The sequence below is a fragment of the Canis lupus genome, chromosome 13, assembly GCF_003254725.2.
Source record: "Canis lupus dingo isolate Sandy chromosome 13, ASM325472v2, whole genome shotgun sequence".
NCBI classification, from domain to species: domain Eukaryota; kingdom Metazoa; phylum Chordata; class Mammalia; order Carnivora; family Canidae; genus Canis; species Canis lupus.
This window is the reverse complement of record NC_064255.1, coordinates 49,785,724-49,800,902: the sequence shown is the minus strand read 5'-3', so window position 1 is coordinate 49,800,902 and position 15,179 is coordinate 49,785,724. Positions and strand designations below refer to the sequence as shown.

General features: G+C 40.5%; 1 protein-coding gene across 1 annotated transcript in view; it reads left to right on the top strand.

Moving 5' to 3' along the window:
* Positions 1 to 1,228, top strand: part of LOC112652298 (nucleolar and spindle-associated protein 1-like) — a 1,659-nt gene extending 431 nt beyond the window's left edge. Inside the window, 3 exon segments of the mRNA XM_049093264.1 lie at positions 1 to 607; positions 610 to 937; positions 1,210 to 1,228. The exon segment at positions 1 to 607 is cut by the window's left edge and continues 431 nt beyond it. Of these exon segments, the coding sequence (XP_048949221.1) occupies positions 1 to 607; positions 610 to 923 (921 nt within the window). The 3' untranslated portion in view covers positions 924 to 937; positions 1,210 to 1,228.
* Positions 1,229 to 15,179: the final 13,951 nt, after the last annotated feature.

Below are 15,179 nucleotides of genomic sequence, written 5' to 3'. Positions count from 1 at the left end.
CAAGGAGAGGAGAATGCAGTTTCCACAGGAAAAAGAAGAATAAATGGTAATGAAGATTCAAAGGTACCTGCAGAAAGAAAGAAGGCTCTCTACGCAGATGGGTTTTCCAAACCTGGAAAAAGTAAAAGAACTATAAGTGCTACTCCAAACTTTAAGAAGCTTCATGAGGCTCGTTTTAAGGAAATGGAGTCCATTGATCAATATATTGAAAGGAAAAAGAAACATTTTGAAGAACACAACTCATTTAATGAACTGAAGAAGCAGCCGGTCACCAAAGAAGTGGTGGTGACTCCAGTTCCTCTCCGGGGAAGGCTCCCTGAGGCTCGAACTCCCTCCAGCCAGCGCCACTCACAGGGCCAGCCCCTGGGCCCTACAGGCCAGAGCACCTTGTGTGGGAAGGGGTCTGCCAAGCGTTCCATTCTATCAGCAACTAAGATGAACGTCAGGTTTTCAGCTGCTACCAAAGATAATGAACATAAGCATTCATTGACCAAGACTCCAGCCAGAAAGTCTCCACATGTGACCATATGTGGGAGTACCCCAAAAGGCCAGGCTGTGGTCAGGACATGCAAGTTAAAGACCGCAAAGGGGAATTCTGCTTCTGTTGTTACCCATTCAAATTGACAACTGAGGCAGCACGGACTCCAGTCTCCAACAAGAAACCGGTATTTGATCTCAAAGCAAGTCTGTCTCATCCCCTCAACTATGAACCACACAAAGGCAAACTGAAACCATGGGGTCAACCTAAAGAAAATAGTTCGCTCAAGCAACATGCCAACAGAGTTAGCTTCCACAAGAAAACTTATAAACAACCTCCTCTCCAGACTCAGGAAGAACAACGGAAGCAACATGAACAAAGACGAAAGGAGAAGAAAGCAAAGGTTTTGGGAGCTCGAAGAGGCCTCATTATGGCTGAAGATTAATTTTTTAGCATCCTGTAAATATTACTTCATTCTGAACCCTTTCTTTAATGTAAATATTTTTCTGTCTTCTTCACTTGAGTCAAGACTTCTTTCTGCTGTTTGTTGTTCACTATCTATGTAGTGTTGGGGGTTCTTCGCAGGCTGCATCTCTGAAAAGACCTTATTAACCTTAACGCTCAGATTCTTTGAAATGGTTTTTTCCTAAGTGTACAATTCAGTTTTCTGAGACTCATCCTATATATAACCTTGATTTAGATTTTTAATGTCTAGTTTCCTCTGCTGACAGAACTGGAATCCTCTTCTAGACAGAAGCATTGACCTGATGGTAGGTAATTCTACAAGCCTTAGTAGAACTTGACCAATAAAAAGCTGAGAAGGCCACCTCTTCCTCCTCTAGAGAACCACATAGTCTTACTGAAATGGGGAGCCATACACATCGGTACTGGCATATTCTACCTGTGTGACGTGGTTTATTACCTATGCAGGTCTGTTCAGATCACCTGATGTAATCGTTATCTATAATTCAATATATTCTTAAAAACTCCATAGCTCATTCTAGCCTTACTTATTTAAAAATACCCAGGCCTATATTGAAACCTGAGGGTTGCCGCTTCAAGGGTCAGTATACTCTGTCAGTTAGATCTTGTTTTATGGGAAAGACCAGAGCTGTTCAGCATCACAGCCATGTTTGTTGCCCCTAAGTGGAGCTTCTGGGCTTTGTACTGATGAAGATTTTCATAAATGTTTTCTCATGATGGTAGATTCTTTGCAAATAAATTGACTTCCAGATTGAGTTGAGCAGCTAAGACTAACACCAGTTGACTTGTACTCTCCGTGCATCCTGTCCTGACTACTTCTCACGCGAAGAATAAATGAGCATATCGTCAAAAAAAAAAAAATTATTCAAAATGGTTCATGAGTCTCTCCAAAGATGTGGGCAAAATATGCTAGACTAGGAGGTGGGCTTTAAGACAATTTTTTTGAGCAAAGATATGTGGCCTGGCGGAACGAGAGACAAAAAAGCACCTTGGAGGTGAAATGTCAAGAGCTAAAGCACAGAAGTCTGACTATGGAAGCCAGTTAGATATGTCTGTGATGGTGACAGTATATGATGGGCATTCACTCCTAATTAGAGAACTATTGTGACAAAAATCATATGTAAGGAATTTTCTTTCCTGACACCTATATTTTGGTTGGTTTGGAATAACTAAAGAGCAGGAGTAGGTAGGCCAGCTAGAGTCAATGCAATAAGCCAGCCTTACCATGGACTCAGTATATGACCACCACGTCACCGATCCTCCATACAGACAGCGGAAGCCTGAGAACTCACGATTAGAACATTTTTCTCAGGGCAGCTGGGTGGCTCAGTGGTTGAGCATCTGTCTTTGGCTCAGGTCATGATCCAGCCCTGAAATCCAGCCCTGCATGTTAGGCCCTGAAATCCAGCCCTGAAATCCAGCCCTGCATGTTAGGCTCCCTGCTCAGGGGGAGCGGGGAGTCTGCCTCTCTCTCCTCCTCTGCTCCTCCCCCTGCTCATGCTTGCTCTCTCGCTCTTGTTCTCTCTCTCTCTCAAATAAATAAAATCTTTGAAAATAATAATGAAAGTGAGGATGTTCCTGTTTCCTTAAGAAAGGAAAGGTTAAGACTGAGTGAGTGGGTGGTTAAGCTCTTGCAGGCACAAAGAGCCCAAGGAGAATAGAGGCTATAGATTTCAAAGCTAGGCTTTAACTACCTAACAATTTTGCCTGCATCATGGCACCACAATGGAAATAAAAACAAAGGAGCTTTTCCTTGCCTTTTTCACATTCATGGGAACAAGGTAGTATTTCTGAGATTCCATGCCTACAGGAAATCTTTATTAGTTGTAAGGTCAGGTCAATCCTAACAATATGAAGCATGTTCCAAAATCTATTATCTAAAATATACTTCAAATCTCAGCTCCACGCTTCTTTAATTTTTGATAATGAGCATTTGGTGTTCAAGAGTATATAGCGTTATAAATTGAGGTAGCTAATAACCCTAAGAATTAGCTCCTTTGAAATCAGTGACAAGAGTGCCCTCTCGGGCTTTTATTTTTTTTTTCTTCTGACCTTGACGTTCCCAAACTGCAAATATTGCTGATGCTTTTAATTTACTAGATTATAGTTCTCCTTTAAGTGATTCCAAAGAACAGAAGTCTCTCTCTCTCTCTCTGGAAACAGCCTCTGATTACATACACCATCTTCATCAATTCACCAGAATCACTGAATCATTCTGCCCTTGACCCCAGAACCTAGATTTGCCCACAGGAAGACAATGAAAGAGAGACGGTAAAAGGGGGAATTCAACTCTACAGTTAAAGGTGTCCTAAATAGTATGACCAGCATCAGAAATTGCTTGAGTTTTCAACACTACAGATGGGGCTGGACCTTCCCCAGGGGAGTTTTATACCTGGCACTACACCTTGGAGGATGCCTTGCTCACGGGAGGTGTGCTGTCCTAAAGAAAATCCTCTAATTAGCAAGAAAAGGCATCAAGAAATTTTTAAAAAGTATAATCCATAATGTAAATTGGTGCCAAGAGTCCCTTTTTACTGATGATAATTCCAAAAAAGTTCTACCCAGCCCCTCAGAGGTCCCCCATTCAGGTATGGATAGAACCTGCTGCTCCCACTGTGCAAGTGTTAACTTGAACAAGATCTCTTCAGGTCCTTGGAATTCCAGGGCAGACCATGTCATCTGCTGACAAAAAGAGTATTTTCTTTATTCAAAATCTGAAAGTGAAATGCATCCTCCCAGTTCACTCTTCAGGGCCTTCCTTATGGCTCCAAAGTAATTTTGAGGCATTCTATTTCATTTCCATGATAGCAGATTTATGAATATTTACTGATTGCAAGCAATGGCTATAGGGATGCCCTGGGAGAAGGCTCAACTTCACTGCAGTAGTTTTAAGAATAATCAAAATTTCAAAAGAGCCAGTACGCCTTCCTTGGCTCATTACAAATAACATGCTATGGTCTAAAGATCTCAAAGCAAATGACTGAAACAATAAAATATAATAAACAAAGGGGGGGAAGTCATCTCCCTCTATAAAAAAATTAAAGAGTCCCAGATATTAGAAAAATTGCCACTGGTCAGAAAGGACTTAGGAAGGAAGCTAAGATTGTAAACCAGTTGCTTTCTCTTCCTATCTCTGCACCCCACCCCCGTTAATCCTTTGATCTGGGTCTTTAACACATTTTTCCATTTACACAGACTTCTTTTAGCATGTAGATTTCTACTTTCACTTGGTTTTACAACAACGTCCATATTTTGAGTTATCTGAAATGCCAGCTAGACTGTTGCTACTCTCTAAGTATTCTGAATACTGGCTTTTTAATAGCCTAGATTGAAAAGTATCTGAGAACCTCTAAATTCCTATATGACAGAAAGATATTATTGTTGTTCTATCTAAACATCAAAGACTGGTTTTAACAAACTAAAAACTAAATAACCCATCCATAATCATACTTGAATTATATATATATATAATATACATATAATATATATACATATAAAACACATATATATATATATATTGAGTGTCTACTACATGCCAGGCACCTTTCCAGGGCCTAGGGATTGAGCAGTGAACAAGACAGAAAAAAAAAATCATTGCTCTCGAGGAGGTTACACTGTACCAGATGGAGACATAATAAATGATTAAACAAGAAAGTAAATAGTATATGAAATGGGGATAAGTGCTAGGAAAGAAAAGAGGGAAAGGAGTCAAGGAATGTCAGGAAAAGGACAGCATCACTGATAAACTGACATGCAAGCACAGATCTGAGGCAGGTGACCTATGCCAGAAGCATCCTTGATATGATTGAGGCGAGGAGTAGCAGAAAAGCCAATGTGTGGCTGTACACTAGTGGGCAAGGAGAGGCTGGTACAAAATTGAGTCAGAGTGAACAAGAGGCCAGATAAGGCTGGCTTTGCAACCATCTTGGCTCTGTCTGGCTGAAACTCAGAATAATATAGAAGTCACTGGGGGCTACCGAGTCAGGGAGAGAGGGAATGCTCTTATTTCTTAATAACTTATTTTCAAGCACTTACTATTACTAACCCTCAGGTTTTACAGATTAAAAAAAAAAAAAAAGCCTTACTCTATAAACAGAATTGTTTCAAGACTCATTCTTTATACTTTTGTGAACCTATTGGAGAGAAACTGGCTTCCATTCCGTTTCAGAGAACACACTAGGGAAGCCCAAATTCAACACACTGATCCTCAAACAGAATTACCTGCTTTGGGAGAAAGGATAACTTGAGCCTACTGCATATACATACTTCTCTCAGGCAGAAGGTGGATGGATGAGATGGTCCATAAACGCTGATATAAAACCTATTAGCTGAATCGCATTAGATTAGCCAAGTAGTGTTATTGAGGGCAACCGAGAAACGTCAAGTGCTAACGTCAGTGGACTATGCATTAAATAGAGGTGAGATACTAACACCTAGAAGGACAAATGGAAATTCTTTCATTATTTAAAATAAATGTATCCATATTTCCTAAGCAACTACCTATTCCTTTGATCATACAAGAAAAAAGCTTCTTCTCAGTCAGGAGAAGGCAGTTACTTAAAGTAAAGAGGCAGGCAGATATTTGATGGTTTGATGTGCAAGTCCCTTGCTGAAATGCCCTCCATCTGAGTCTGCCATTGTGCCCAAATTAGGTATTCCTTTGGGCTAAGTCATTATCTCACTAACAGACCTTCGCAAAGGCTAATAGCATAGTTTAGCACATTAACTTCCCAGCCCCTGGTGATGCACACTGGCTAACTGAAAGCTTGGCAAGTAGGGCCCTGAGGAAAAGTAATATAAGTGGGCATTGGCCCAACAACAGCACTTTTTTATCCTTTCATTAATAATACCATTTATTGAGCTCTTACTATGTGCCAGCTTCTAATCTTAGGGGAGCCCAGAGGTTACAATTATTATTCTCATTAAAAAGGCTGAATAAATCTCCCAAGGTCCAAAGCTGTAAATGTGAATCTAGAATTCAAACCTAGCACTTAACACGGTGCTTAACACATAGTAGGTGCTAAACAATCCACAAATGAATGAATGAATGAACGAATGAATGAGACCAAGATCTATCTGATTCCAAAGCTCAGACTGTTAACTATGTGCATTTATTCAGCGGTGTATAGTTTTTAAGCACTTTCCCATATGCTGTGGTAACTTAGGTAGAAACAGCCCAAAGTGGCATTTCTCCCAATAAAGCACCTCTTTTAAGTTATTTCCTCTTCCCTCAACTTATTCATTATGATCCCAACAGCACCTGGAGGGAATCTAGAACATGAGGCATACACAGGGCAGGGTATTGCCTTGTGGGGATCAGAAGGGAGAAGGAAGGGGGGGCCACTAGGCTATCACAGTGAATTGGGTGAGGACTTTGCAGACAAAAGCTTAAGAGACACATAAAGATGAAGGGCTGCTGTGGTGGTTAAAAGGGCAGGCTCTCGAGTCACTCAGGCTTGGGCTGGTTAGCCAGCTCCATTTCTTAATAGCTGTGTGACTTAACCACTCTGCACCTCCGTTTCTGCATCTGTAAAATGGGGATCATTGTACCCACTCTAGTCATGAAATTATGTGAGAAAATGTGTGTAAAAGCACATGACCAGCGAATAGTGAGTGCTCAATAAAAGTTAACTATCCTCATTATTAAAGAGTAAGATGGCGGTTCCCATGGACAAACGTCACAATGTGACCAATGTCCTCATGGGAGCCATAAACCACTGTAGTTCCCATACTTGAAAATCTTCATAAAATAAAAAATATCTCTCTGGCCTAAAGGTTTTGAAAATAGTCACCCTCCTGAAAGCAGGAACCAAAAAGATCTCTTAAGAACTTATTTCACCCTCCAATGCTAAGCTGTCCCAGTTTCCAAATCCCTGTTTGGGGGAGGTTGAAGTCAGCCTTCCTCCAGTAGAGTTTCCCCTTTTAGAAATTCTGTTTCATGCCAGTGTTAATTTCACAGTCCTTAGTATTCTTTCTATTATTCATGAGTTCTCTGCAATTCAATTTTACAAAGCAAAGGAGGGCAAACACAGATACGTTTTCCCCTTTGAAAACAAAACAGATTTAGCCTCTGTGGAACGGAAGGCCTGCTGATCAGATGAGTCTCGTGTAGCCATAGCAATTGGATTTAAGCCCGTTTCTTGAAGACAGCCCAAAGACAAACTCCACGGTTTGCATTTACATTTGGGAGACATTTTACATTGCATTTCTCTTTGGAAGAGATATCAATTCCCTAAAATTTACTCTGCTTTTCTTTGGAATTCAGCTTCCCTCCTCCTTTACTAGACAACAGTGAGAGCCACATACAAAAGAAAGGAGGGGAAGTAGAGCCCCCTTCACCCTACCTTTATTTGTCCTGCTTCCAGTAGCCACCCCCCCCCCATAACACAATTACATTTCTTCATAATCTGAGTGTGTCAAATGCTTTAGTGCTAACGGAGGAACTTAACCAAATGGATGGCTATTAAATTTTGTCAGCCCCGTACAATATGCTTGTGGCATCCTGGATGCAGAATGGCCATAGTATATATAGGATCTCTGTGCAAAAAAAGAAAAAGTCACTCCTTTGATGATGCAGAGTTAGGCAAGCAGTGTCTTTCTACAAATTAAAAAAAAAAAAAAAAAAAAAAAGGTACATTTTCCTCAAGACTGACATGTCTTGAACACAGGGTAGATTTCAGTCCCTACTCATATCTGCCAAACTCTACAGTAGCTCTGCCCTCAAACACAGAACAGCTCTCTGTCATCCTTCACCCAGTGCCTTTGTACCTATACCCAATGTGAGAGCTTTGGTGCGAAAAATCTGGAAAGTAGCTGCCAAGCTAGGGACTGGTTTATAAATTCCTCATTTCATTCTGAAAATGAAAACAACTAAACTACTTTGCTGGAAGTGGGGTTGATTAGCTCAGACTAAAGCATAATAGACACAGTATCATTTAAGCCTGGGGGTCCCACCTCTCTGGAAAATGTTTGATGCCACAGATTTATATTAGTCCCTATTATTAAACATCCAGTACCTCAGTTCTTATTGTTGGAAACATTTGAAACTAAGAGATGTTGAGATTTTAACTGTCATAAATACTTTCATGTGCCAGATTGTTTGATTGGAGGACTCAGGAGCTACCATATTCAGTTTACCACATCTCACCCTATGATCTAGACAAGCCACTGTGGCTCTATCTTCACAGACATATTGGTAGTTATAGGCCATAGACTCATTACAGAGAAGGAGGAATTTTTCTCCACCACAGTGGAGAGCATCAAAAATAAAGAAAGACATAAGCAGTGGAAGACAGAGAGTATGATGCACAGATGTGTCCACCTGCAATCAGCGAGGAGAAATAGTTTTCCTGAAACATACATCCCTGCTCAGTGGGCCTCAGAAGTTAGGTTGGACATTTGGGACAACCATCAGTCAGCAGACAATGTATTGCTACAGGGGCAAGTAGTGAAGGGGACACTTTCTCTTCAGAGGCTTCCACTGGTACACAGGGACATATCCTCCATGTAGCAAGCTCTCCTTGACCAGGAACAGCCTTTACAGTTTCTAAAACTCATGAATTATTTGTCTACTCTACATTACAAAAAACAGCGGTCTCCATCCTTCTCATCATAAACATCCCTGGGTCTAGAGGCCACTGTCACATTGTCCGGGGCCTTCTAGCCCCAATATGAAATAAACCAACTCTCTTCTCCTTTCCTGTCTAGGTCTGGTCTCCTCTCTCTTAGATTTGTAGCTGTCCTGTAAATTCTGTTTAAGTCTTTGAGTTAATAAATGACTTAATAGAGCTCTCTGCAAGACTAAAAGCAGTGCTGAGTGTAATCTTGATTAGATTAAATGTTCAACATTCAGCTAAGTCCTCTAAGATAGGAATTAAAATTAAGTTGAATTTAAAAAAAACTGATATTCAGCCTCAGAGTCAAATATTAGACACTGATGATAAAGACAGAGCAGATGCCCCCCCTTGCCATCCTCCATCTTCTTCATCATTTTCCCACCATGTGCCCATTTCTCTTTCTTAGCACCTACTGCTTCGATTTTGGCACCAAGAAAAAGACAGGAACAAAAGCCAGGTAAGTATATGGATGTTTCTACCTATTTCACACATTCCTCTGGCATAGTTCTCTCCCACTGTCCACTGCTCCCACATCATGTATGGGTGTGGGTGTGGGTGTGTGTGTGTGTGTGTGTGTACACACAACTAGCCAGTGAGCATAAATGTGGTATTCAGGTCCTTTATTCCTCAGTCAGGGGGAAATGGGGCTGCTAACACAAATTGCATTTTCAAACCTAGTCCTGCTCTATAGAAACAAATGCGCCTGCCAGAAAAACACCCTGTAATTCACTTGGCATTATTACCAGTGGATAAATGAGAGGTTGTGATTTCAGCTCTCCTTCTGATTGCCCTATGAAGTGGCATCCCCACTGATGTTCTGGCTACCCTGCTATTCTCAGAACGTTCAAACCACCCTCCTTGACCCTATTTTGAAAATGGCCATTGAGATACAAACAAAATGATTTTAAAACTTGACATTCCAAAATATGGTTGTTGTGCTTTGTAGAAATTAACTGTCTCTTTGTGTGGGAAAAAAAAACAAAATAAACAAATAAAAAAGCATGTGTAATTAAGATACCCATTTCTAGCTGGATCTGAATGGTTTCCAAAAAGGAGAATATGTCTCACTATCTTTGCTCACTCATGATTCTCTGAGGAGCTATCCCAACAGCACTCTTTAAGGTCAGCTGTGCCAAGGCACTCCTGTTCAGGCACCTCCTTGAAGAGGAAGGAAATGAGCCACTGAAACCTGACTTCATCTTTTACAAGAACCTTCTGATTGGCAGCAAGTACAGACTTTAGTAAAGCTCAGATCATTAAACGGAAATATTAATTGGTACAGAGCCAAAAGACAGTTATGAAAGAAAACATAAGAGATTAATATCTAAAATATGTAAGGGATTTATGCAATTCAATAGCAAACAAACAAATAACCCAATTATAAAATGGGCAAAGGACCTGAATAAATATTTCTTCCAAAGAAAACATCCAAATTGGCAAAGATTCCTGAAAAGGTGTTCAACATTACTAACCACCAGGGAAATGCAAATCAAAACCACAATGAGATATCACCTATTATGACTATTAGGATGTCTTGTATCAAAAAGACAAGAGGGGTGCCTGAGTGGCTAGGGCGGTTAAGCATCTGCCTGCAGCTCAAGTCATGATCTCAGGGCCCCTGGGATCAGCAGATCATTCTACTTCTCTCTTTCCCTCTGCCTCGCCCTTGTGGCCCTGCTTGTGTGCTCTCTCTCTCTGCCTCTCTCTCTCAAATTAATAATATCTTTTCAAAAAAAAAGACAAGAAGTAGCAAGTGCTGGGGAGAATGTAGAGAAAAGGGAACCCGTGTGCACTATTGATGGGAATGTAAATTATACAGCCATTATGAAAAAAAAAACTTCTGCAAAAAATTAAAATTTTTTTAAAAATTAAAAAAAATTTTTTTAATTAAAAAATTAAAACTACCATGTGATCCATCAATCCCACTTCTGAGTACCTATCTAAAGGAAACAAAATCAGTATCTCAAAGACATATCTGCAACCCCATGTTCACTGCAGCATATATTCACAATAGCCAAGTCTTGAAAACAACCTAAATGTCCATCAACAGATGATGAAAATATGATATATAAATACAATGAAGTATTATTTGGCCTTAAAAAAGAAGGAAATTCTATAATATGGATGGATCTGAAGGGCATTATGCTAAGTTAAATAAGTCAGTTTTTAGACAAATACTTCAAATTCCATTTATATGAGATATCTATAAACTCACAGAAATACAGAGTTAGAATGGTGATTTCCAGGAACTAGCGGGAGAGGGAAATGGGGACTTACTCTTCAATAGGTATGAAGTTTCAGTTTATAGGTGAACAAGATGAATGCAAGATGAATAAGTTCTAGAGACCTACTGTACAACATAGTGCCTAAACAATACTGCATTGTACACTTAAAAATCTGTAAGAAAGTAGATTTTATGTTAAGTGTCTTATCACACACACAGAAACCCACAATATAATAATCTAAAAAGAAAAAACCCCACCATGATGGGCTACATTTCTAGAAACTGGGTCATTTCTATCCATGCCAGCCTGCCACAGCCTTGACTCTCTTTGGTACAAAGCAGTTAAGAAAAGATAAGGAATCCAAAAATGTCTCCTAAGAGCAGACAATACAGCATTTCTAGAATCAGGATTAAGAACATCTGGGTTCAAAAGCAATGGCTCTGATATTTCTGTAGTTTTGCTTCAACCTGTGCTGAAGTCTAACAGTTCTCCCTTCTGAAGTGGGAGGTATCCCAGGTTCCTAGCAAGTTGAGCTCTGGACCTAACGAGACCTGCTAGTAGTTCTGTATAAACTGCTATAAATTCTGTGAATTGCCATTTCAAAATGAGAAAGGGAAAAACAATGAAACAAAGGAAAAAAAATGTTTTATTCCCAAACCAATACCTCATCAGCATGGGAGTTCTGTTTTTGTTTTTTCGGGTTTTGTTTTTTTCATTTTAAAATGCTTTATTCTGGAGAATTTCAAACATATAGGATAATGAAGTTGCCTGTACCCAACACCAAGATGAACAACTTCTCAACTCTTGGCCAACCTTATTAACCTATACACCTTCTCCAGTGGTGGTGCTAAACCAGCTCATACCTCCCTCAAGAGTGGATTGTAAACATTTCTTTGCACAACTCAATAGTTTGAAAACAGTCATGGTAACACAGGAGTTTAGACCTGCTCCATTTCTGATCTGGGCCATTTCATCTCTCTTTAAGCAATCTGGTGGTCCCCCACTCCCAAGAGGTCACCATATTGATGTCAAACCTGGTGTGGACACATGGTCATCAACAGACTGTTAAGAGTTTAAGACCCAAAGGCTCTGGCTCTACCCTTCAAACCATTCAGCCACTTCCATTTGCAAGGAACATTTAAAGCTAGATAAAAGGGTGCTGGGTCAGGATTCCTCTTGCCCTCCACTTGTCCTGGGCCACAACCATAATGGTGAGCCTAAGACAGTAGTATACAGGGTTAGCCATCCAATCTGGGGTCATAGTGCCTGTTCCCCTCAGCCAAACCCCTGCATTCAGCCTGGGATCTCTGGAAGAAGACAGGGAACTCATTTCCCATTGTTCCTCTATCAGCTGTCCATTAAATGGTGACAAAGTAAGTCATCAAACATCATCTGCTGTGTCTTCTTCTAAAGAAGACACATATGAGGCAAACAAATGACAAGTTACATTTTCCTCATGTCCTAACAGGAACAGAAAGAGTCTAGAGCCTTTGTCTGTGTCTCAAACCTCCTAACTTCCCCAACTTACCTTGGTTAATAAAACCTTGGCTAAAAAGAGTTTCACTGACTCAAGCTATTTTTCAGATACCTAATGAATTCCCAGAGGGAATTAAAATACACAGTGAGAGGGATTAAGCCCAGATTCCCCAGCATTGTCTCCTATACAATTGAGAAGTAGAACCACATGTAAAGAAAAAAAGAGCTGAGGAGAAGGAAAAGAATGTAGAAAATGGAGCAGCTTTCTGCCAAGATAAGAAATCTTTCTAAGTTGCCCCTGGCTTAGGTTTAAACTGTACAGTTTGCTCTAAAATGTGCTCAAACCCCATCACCTTCATTCAAGCCCTCGCTAAAACTTTAAATGAGTTATTATACACATTAAATTGTCATTTAATCGTACCCAAGCACTGTCATAAAAGCAAATGAAGCAAGTCAAGCAGCAATGGAATAAAATATACTACACTGGTTACATTCTGAAAGCACAAGCTGAAAAATGCTTACTGTCACCTCATATAAGGGGAGAGGGAGGCCTGCCATCATCGGTAACAAATGGCTTAGGAGGCTCTGGCTCTACACTTTCCCACTTGCAACTCGGAAGCTGATGGCTGCCAATGAGCAGCAAGACCAGTTTTCACCTAAGTGACCATGTTTGCACCTACCTGGATTTGTGGTAGTTTGGTCCAAAGGTCCAGCTCAGAAAGACACTGTCAGGCACTCACCCCAGAGTATGCTCTCACATGCTCTTTCTCAGTAAGGAAATGATGACAATTCTCTGTCTCATAAATTCTTAGTACAATGCCCTTTGGGGCTGTCTTGAGAGTGAAGGTAAAAGCTCCAACAACTTCCATAAACACAAACCGCCTGACTCACATTCAGCCAGGAGTTGGGCGGTACCCAGCCCCATCAACCCTTTCTTTTGTGACTTTGTTAGGGGTAAAGACAGAGGAGAACTGATAAGCCCAAAAAGACTAGTTGGATTTATGTTGGTAAGAGCAGAGAGAAGTCAGGGAGCCTGCAGAGACAGCTAAAGCTGAAGGTGAGAGAGTGAGGGGGTACTCAGGTAAGGACAGCAAAAGCCTATGAGACAATTTTAAAGAAGAAGATGGTAAAAGATCATTTCAAGAAGTTATGCTATACATTGTGAATGTAAATCCTTTTTGTTTGGTTTTATGTTTGCTTTGAGTTTGCTTATTTGCTATATTTTTGAGAGATTGCTTTTTTAAAGATTTAAATTGCCTTTGAAGTATTTTTGGAATTCCAGACAGGAGTGTTTTTCTTAAAAAGACTATGTTGAGACTAGCCTATATAGTGACTTCATCTTATATACAGTTATGTTTAGATATTTATATCTGTTTGCCATTTTCTGAGAGTAATTTATTCCATTTATTTAGTATTTGTTGAGTGCAAAAACACTCAACCTGGCCTACAGAAAACTCAAAGATATCAGACAAGGACCCTGTTTCCAAGAGCTTAACCTGGTGTAATTACCATTTAATGGCTATGATAATTATATTCCATTTAAAAGCACATACTTTCTGAAAGAGCAGCAGAAATTGGCTCTATAGAAGCTCAAAATAGGGAGAGAACACTTCCAGCTGGGGAGGAAGTCGTGGGAGAGGGATAACAATCATAAACTACAGAATGTTTCATTGGGGAGTCAGTGTCATAGTTGGGCCTTAAATGGGGTAGGCTTTGAGCATGCAGAGATGGGAGGGAAGGGTTTTCTAGGTAGAGGTAGGAAATTCCGAAATGAAAGGAAAGCCTAAGCAAAGAGTAGGAGAAAGAAAATGAAGGGATGATTCAGTAAATAGGGAGCGATTCTGTTCAAAGAAAAGACTCTAAAAGGGCAACTAATAGGAGATGAAGTTAGAAAGGTAGGCTATGAGCAAGCAAGCCATGGTGAGCTGAGAATTCCATGCTAAAGCTTTGAATTTGATTCAATAATCAATTGTGAAGGATGCAGGCAGAGATCAAAGATTTTGAATGGCATATTCCTAAAACAGGTCAAATTTCATGACTTTGTGTTCAGACTCACACTGCCCTTCAGCAGTATTGCTCCCCACCCAAACCCACTCAGATTTTCCTTAATTCTGACTCCAAAAAGATAAGTCTTCAGGGTGCCTGGGTGGCTCAGTGAGTTAAGCGCCTACCTTTGGCTAGTTCATAATTGAAGGGTCCTGGAATAGAGCTTAACATCTGGCTCCCTGCTCAGTGGGGAGTCTGCTTCTCCCCCTGCCCCATTTCCTGCTCATGCTCACTGTCTCTCAAATAAATAAAATCCTAAAAAAAAAAAAAAAAAAAAAAGATAATTTTCAACCAAGTCTGTACTGAGGCTCTGGAGAAAGGACTGGATTCCCTCTGTCAATCAAGCAAGAAAAATTCAGGCCAACTACAAGGCAGTATTTGCTTACATGACTGGTCACTATTGCCTTTTCTGCCCAACTAGGAAAAACATGACTAGACTAAAATATTATCTCCTGCCCTGACTCTCAGGACCAAGTATGAGCCCAGTTGCTCTGAAGGTAAATGTGGCTATTGGCATAGGTACATTCCTGTGTACCGGTGGTTCAAGACATGATACATGGTGGCTGAAATGGAGCTCAAGGCCAGGGGGTGAGGGGTGTGACAGACAAAGGGCACAAATGCTGACAAATCAGGAATACTGGAGGTTCTAAAGCAAAAGACACATGGACCAAGTGTCAGGGACAACTGATGTTGGTATCCTAAGAAAGGGGGTTACATTTCCCAGAGGAAGTTTGCTAGAACTGAGAGCTGGCCACTGGTGGAATGGAAAGCTGTCATGCACAGTGCACTGCAGTCCTGCAAGTTCTAGAGATGAAATACCAGGCCTCCTGGTACAGGAACTATATCCCTTTTGAT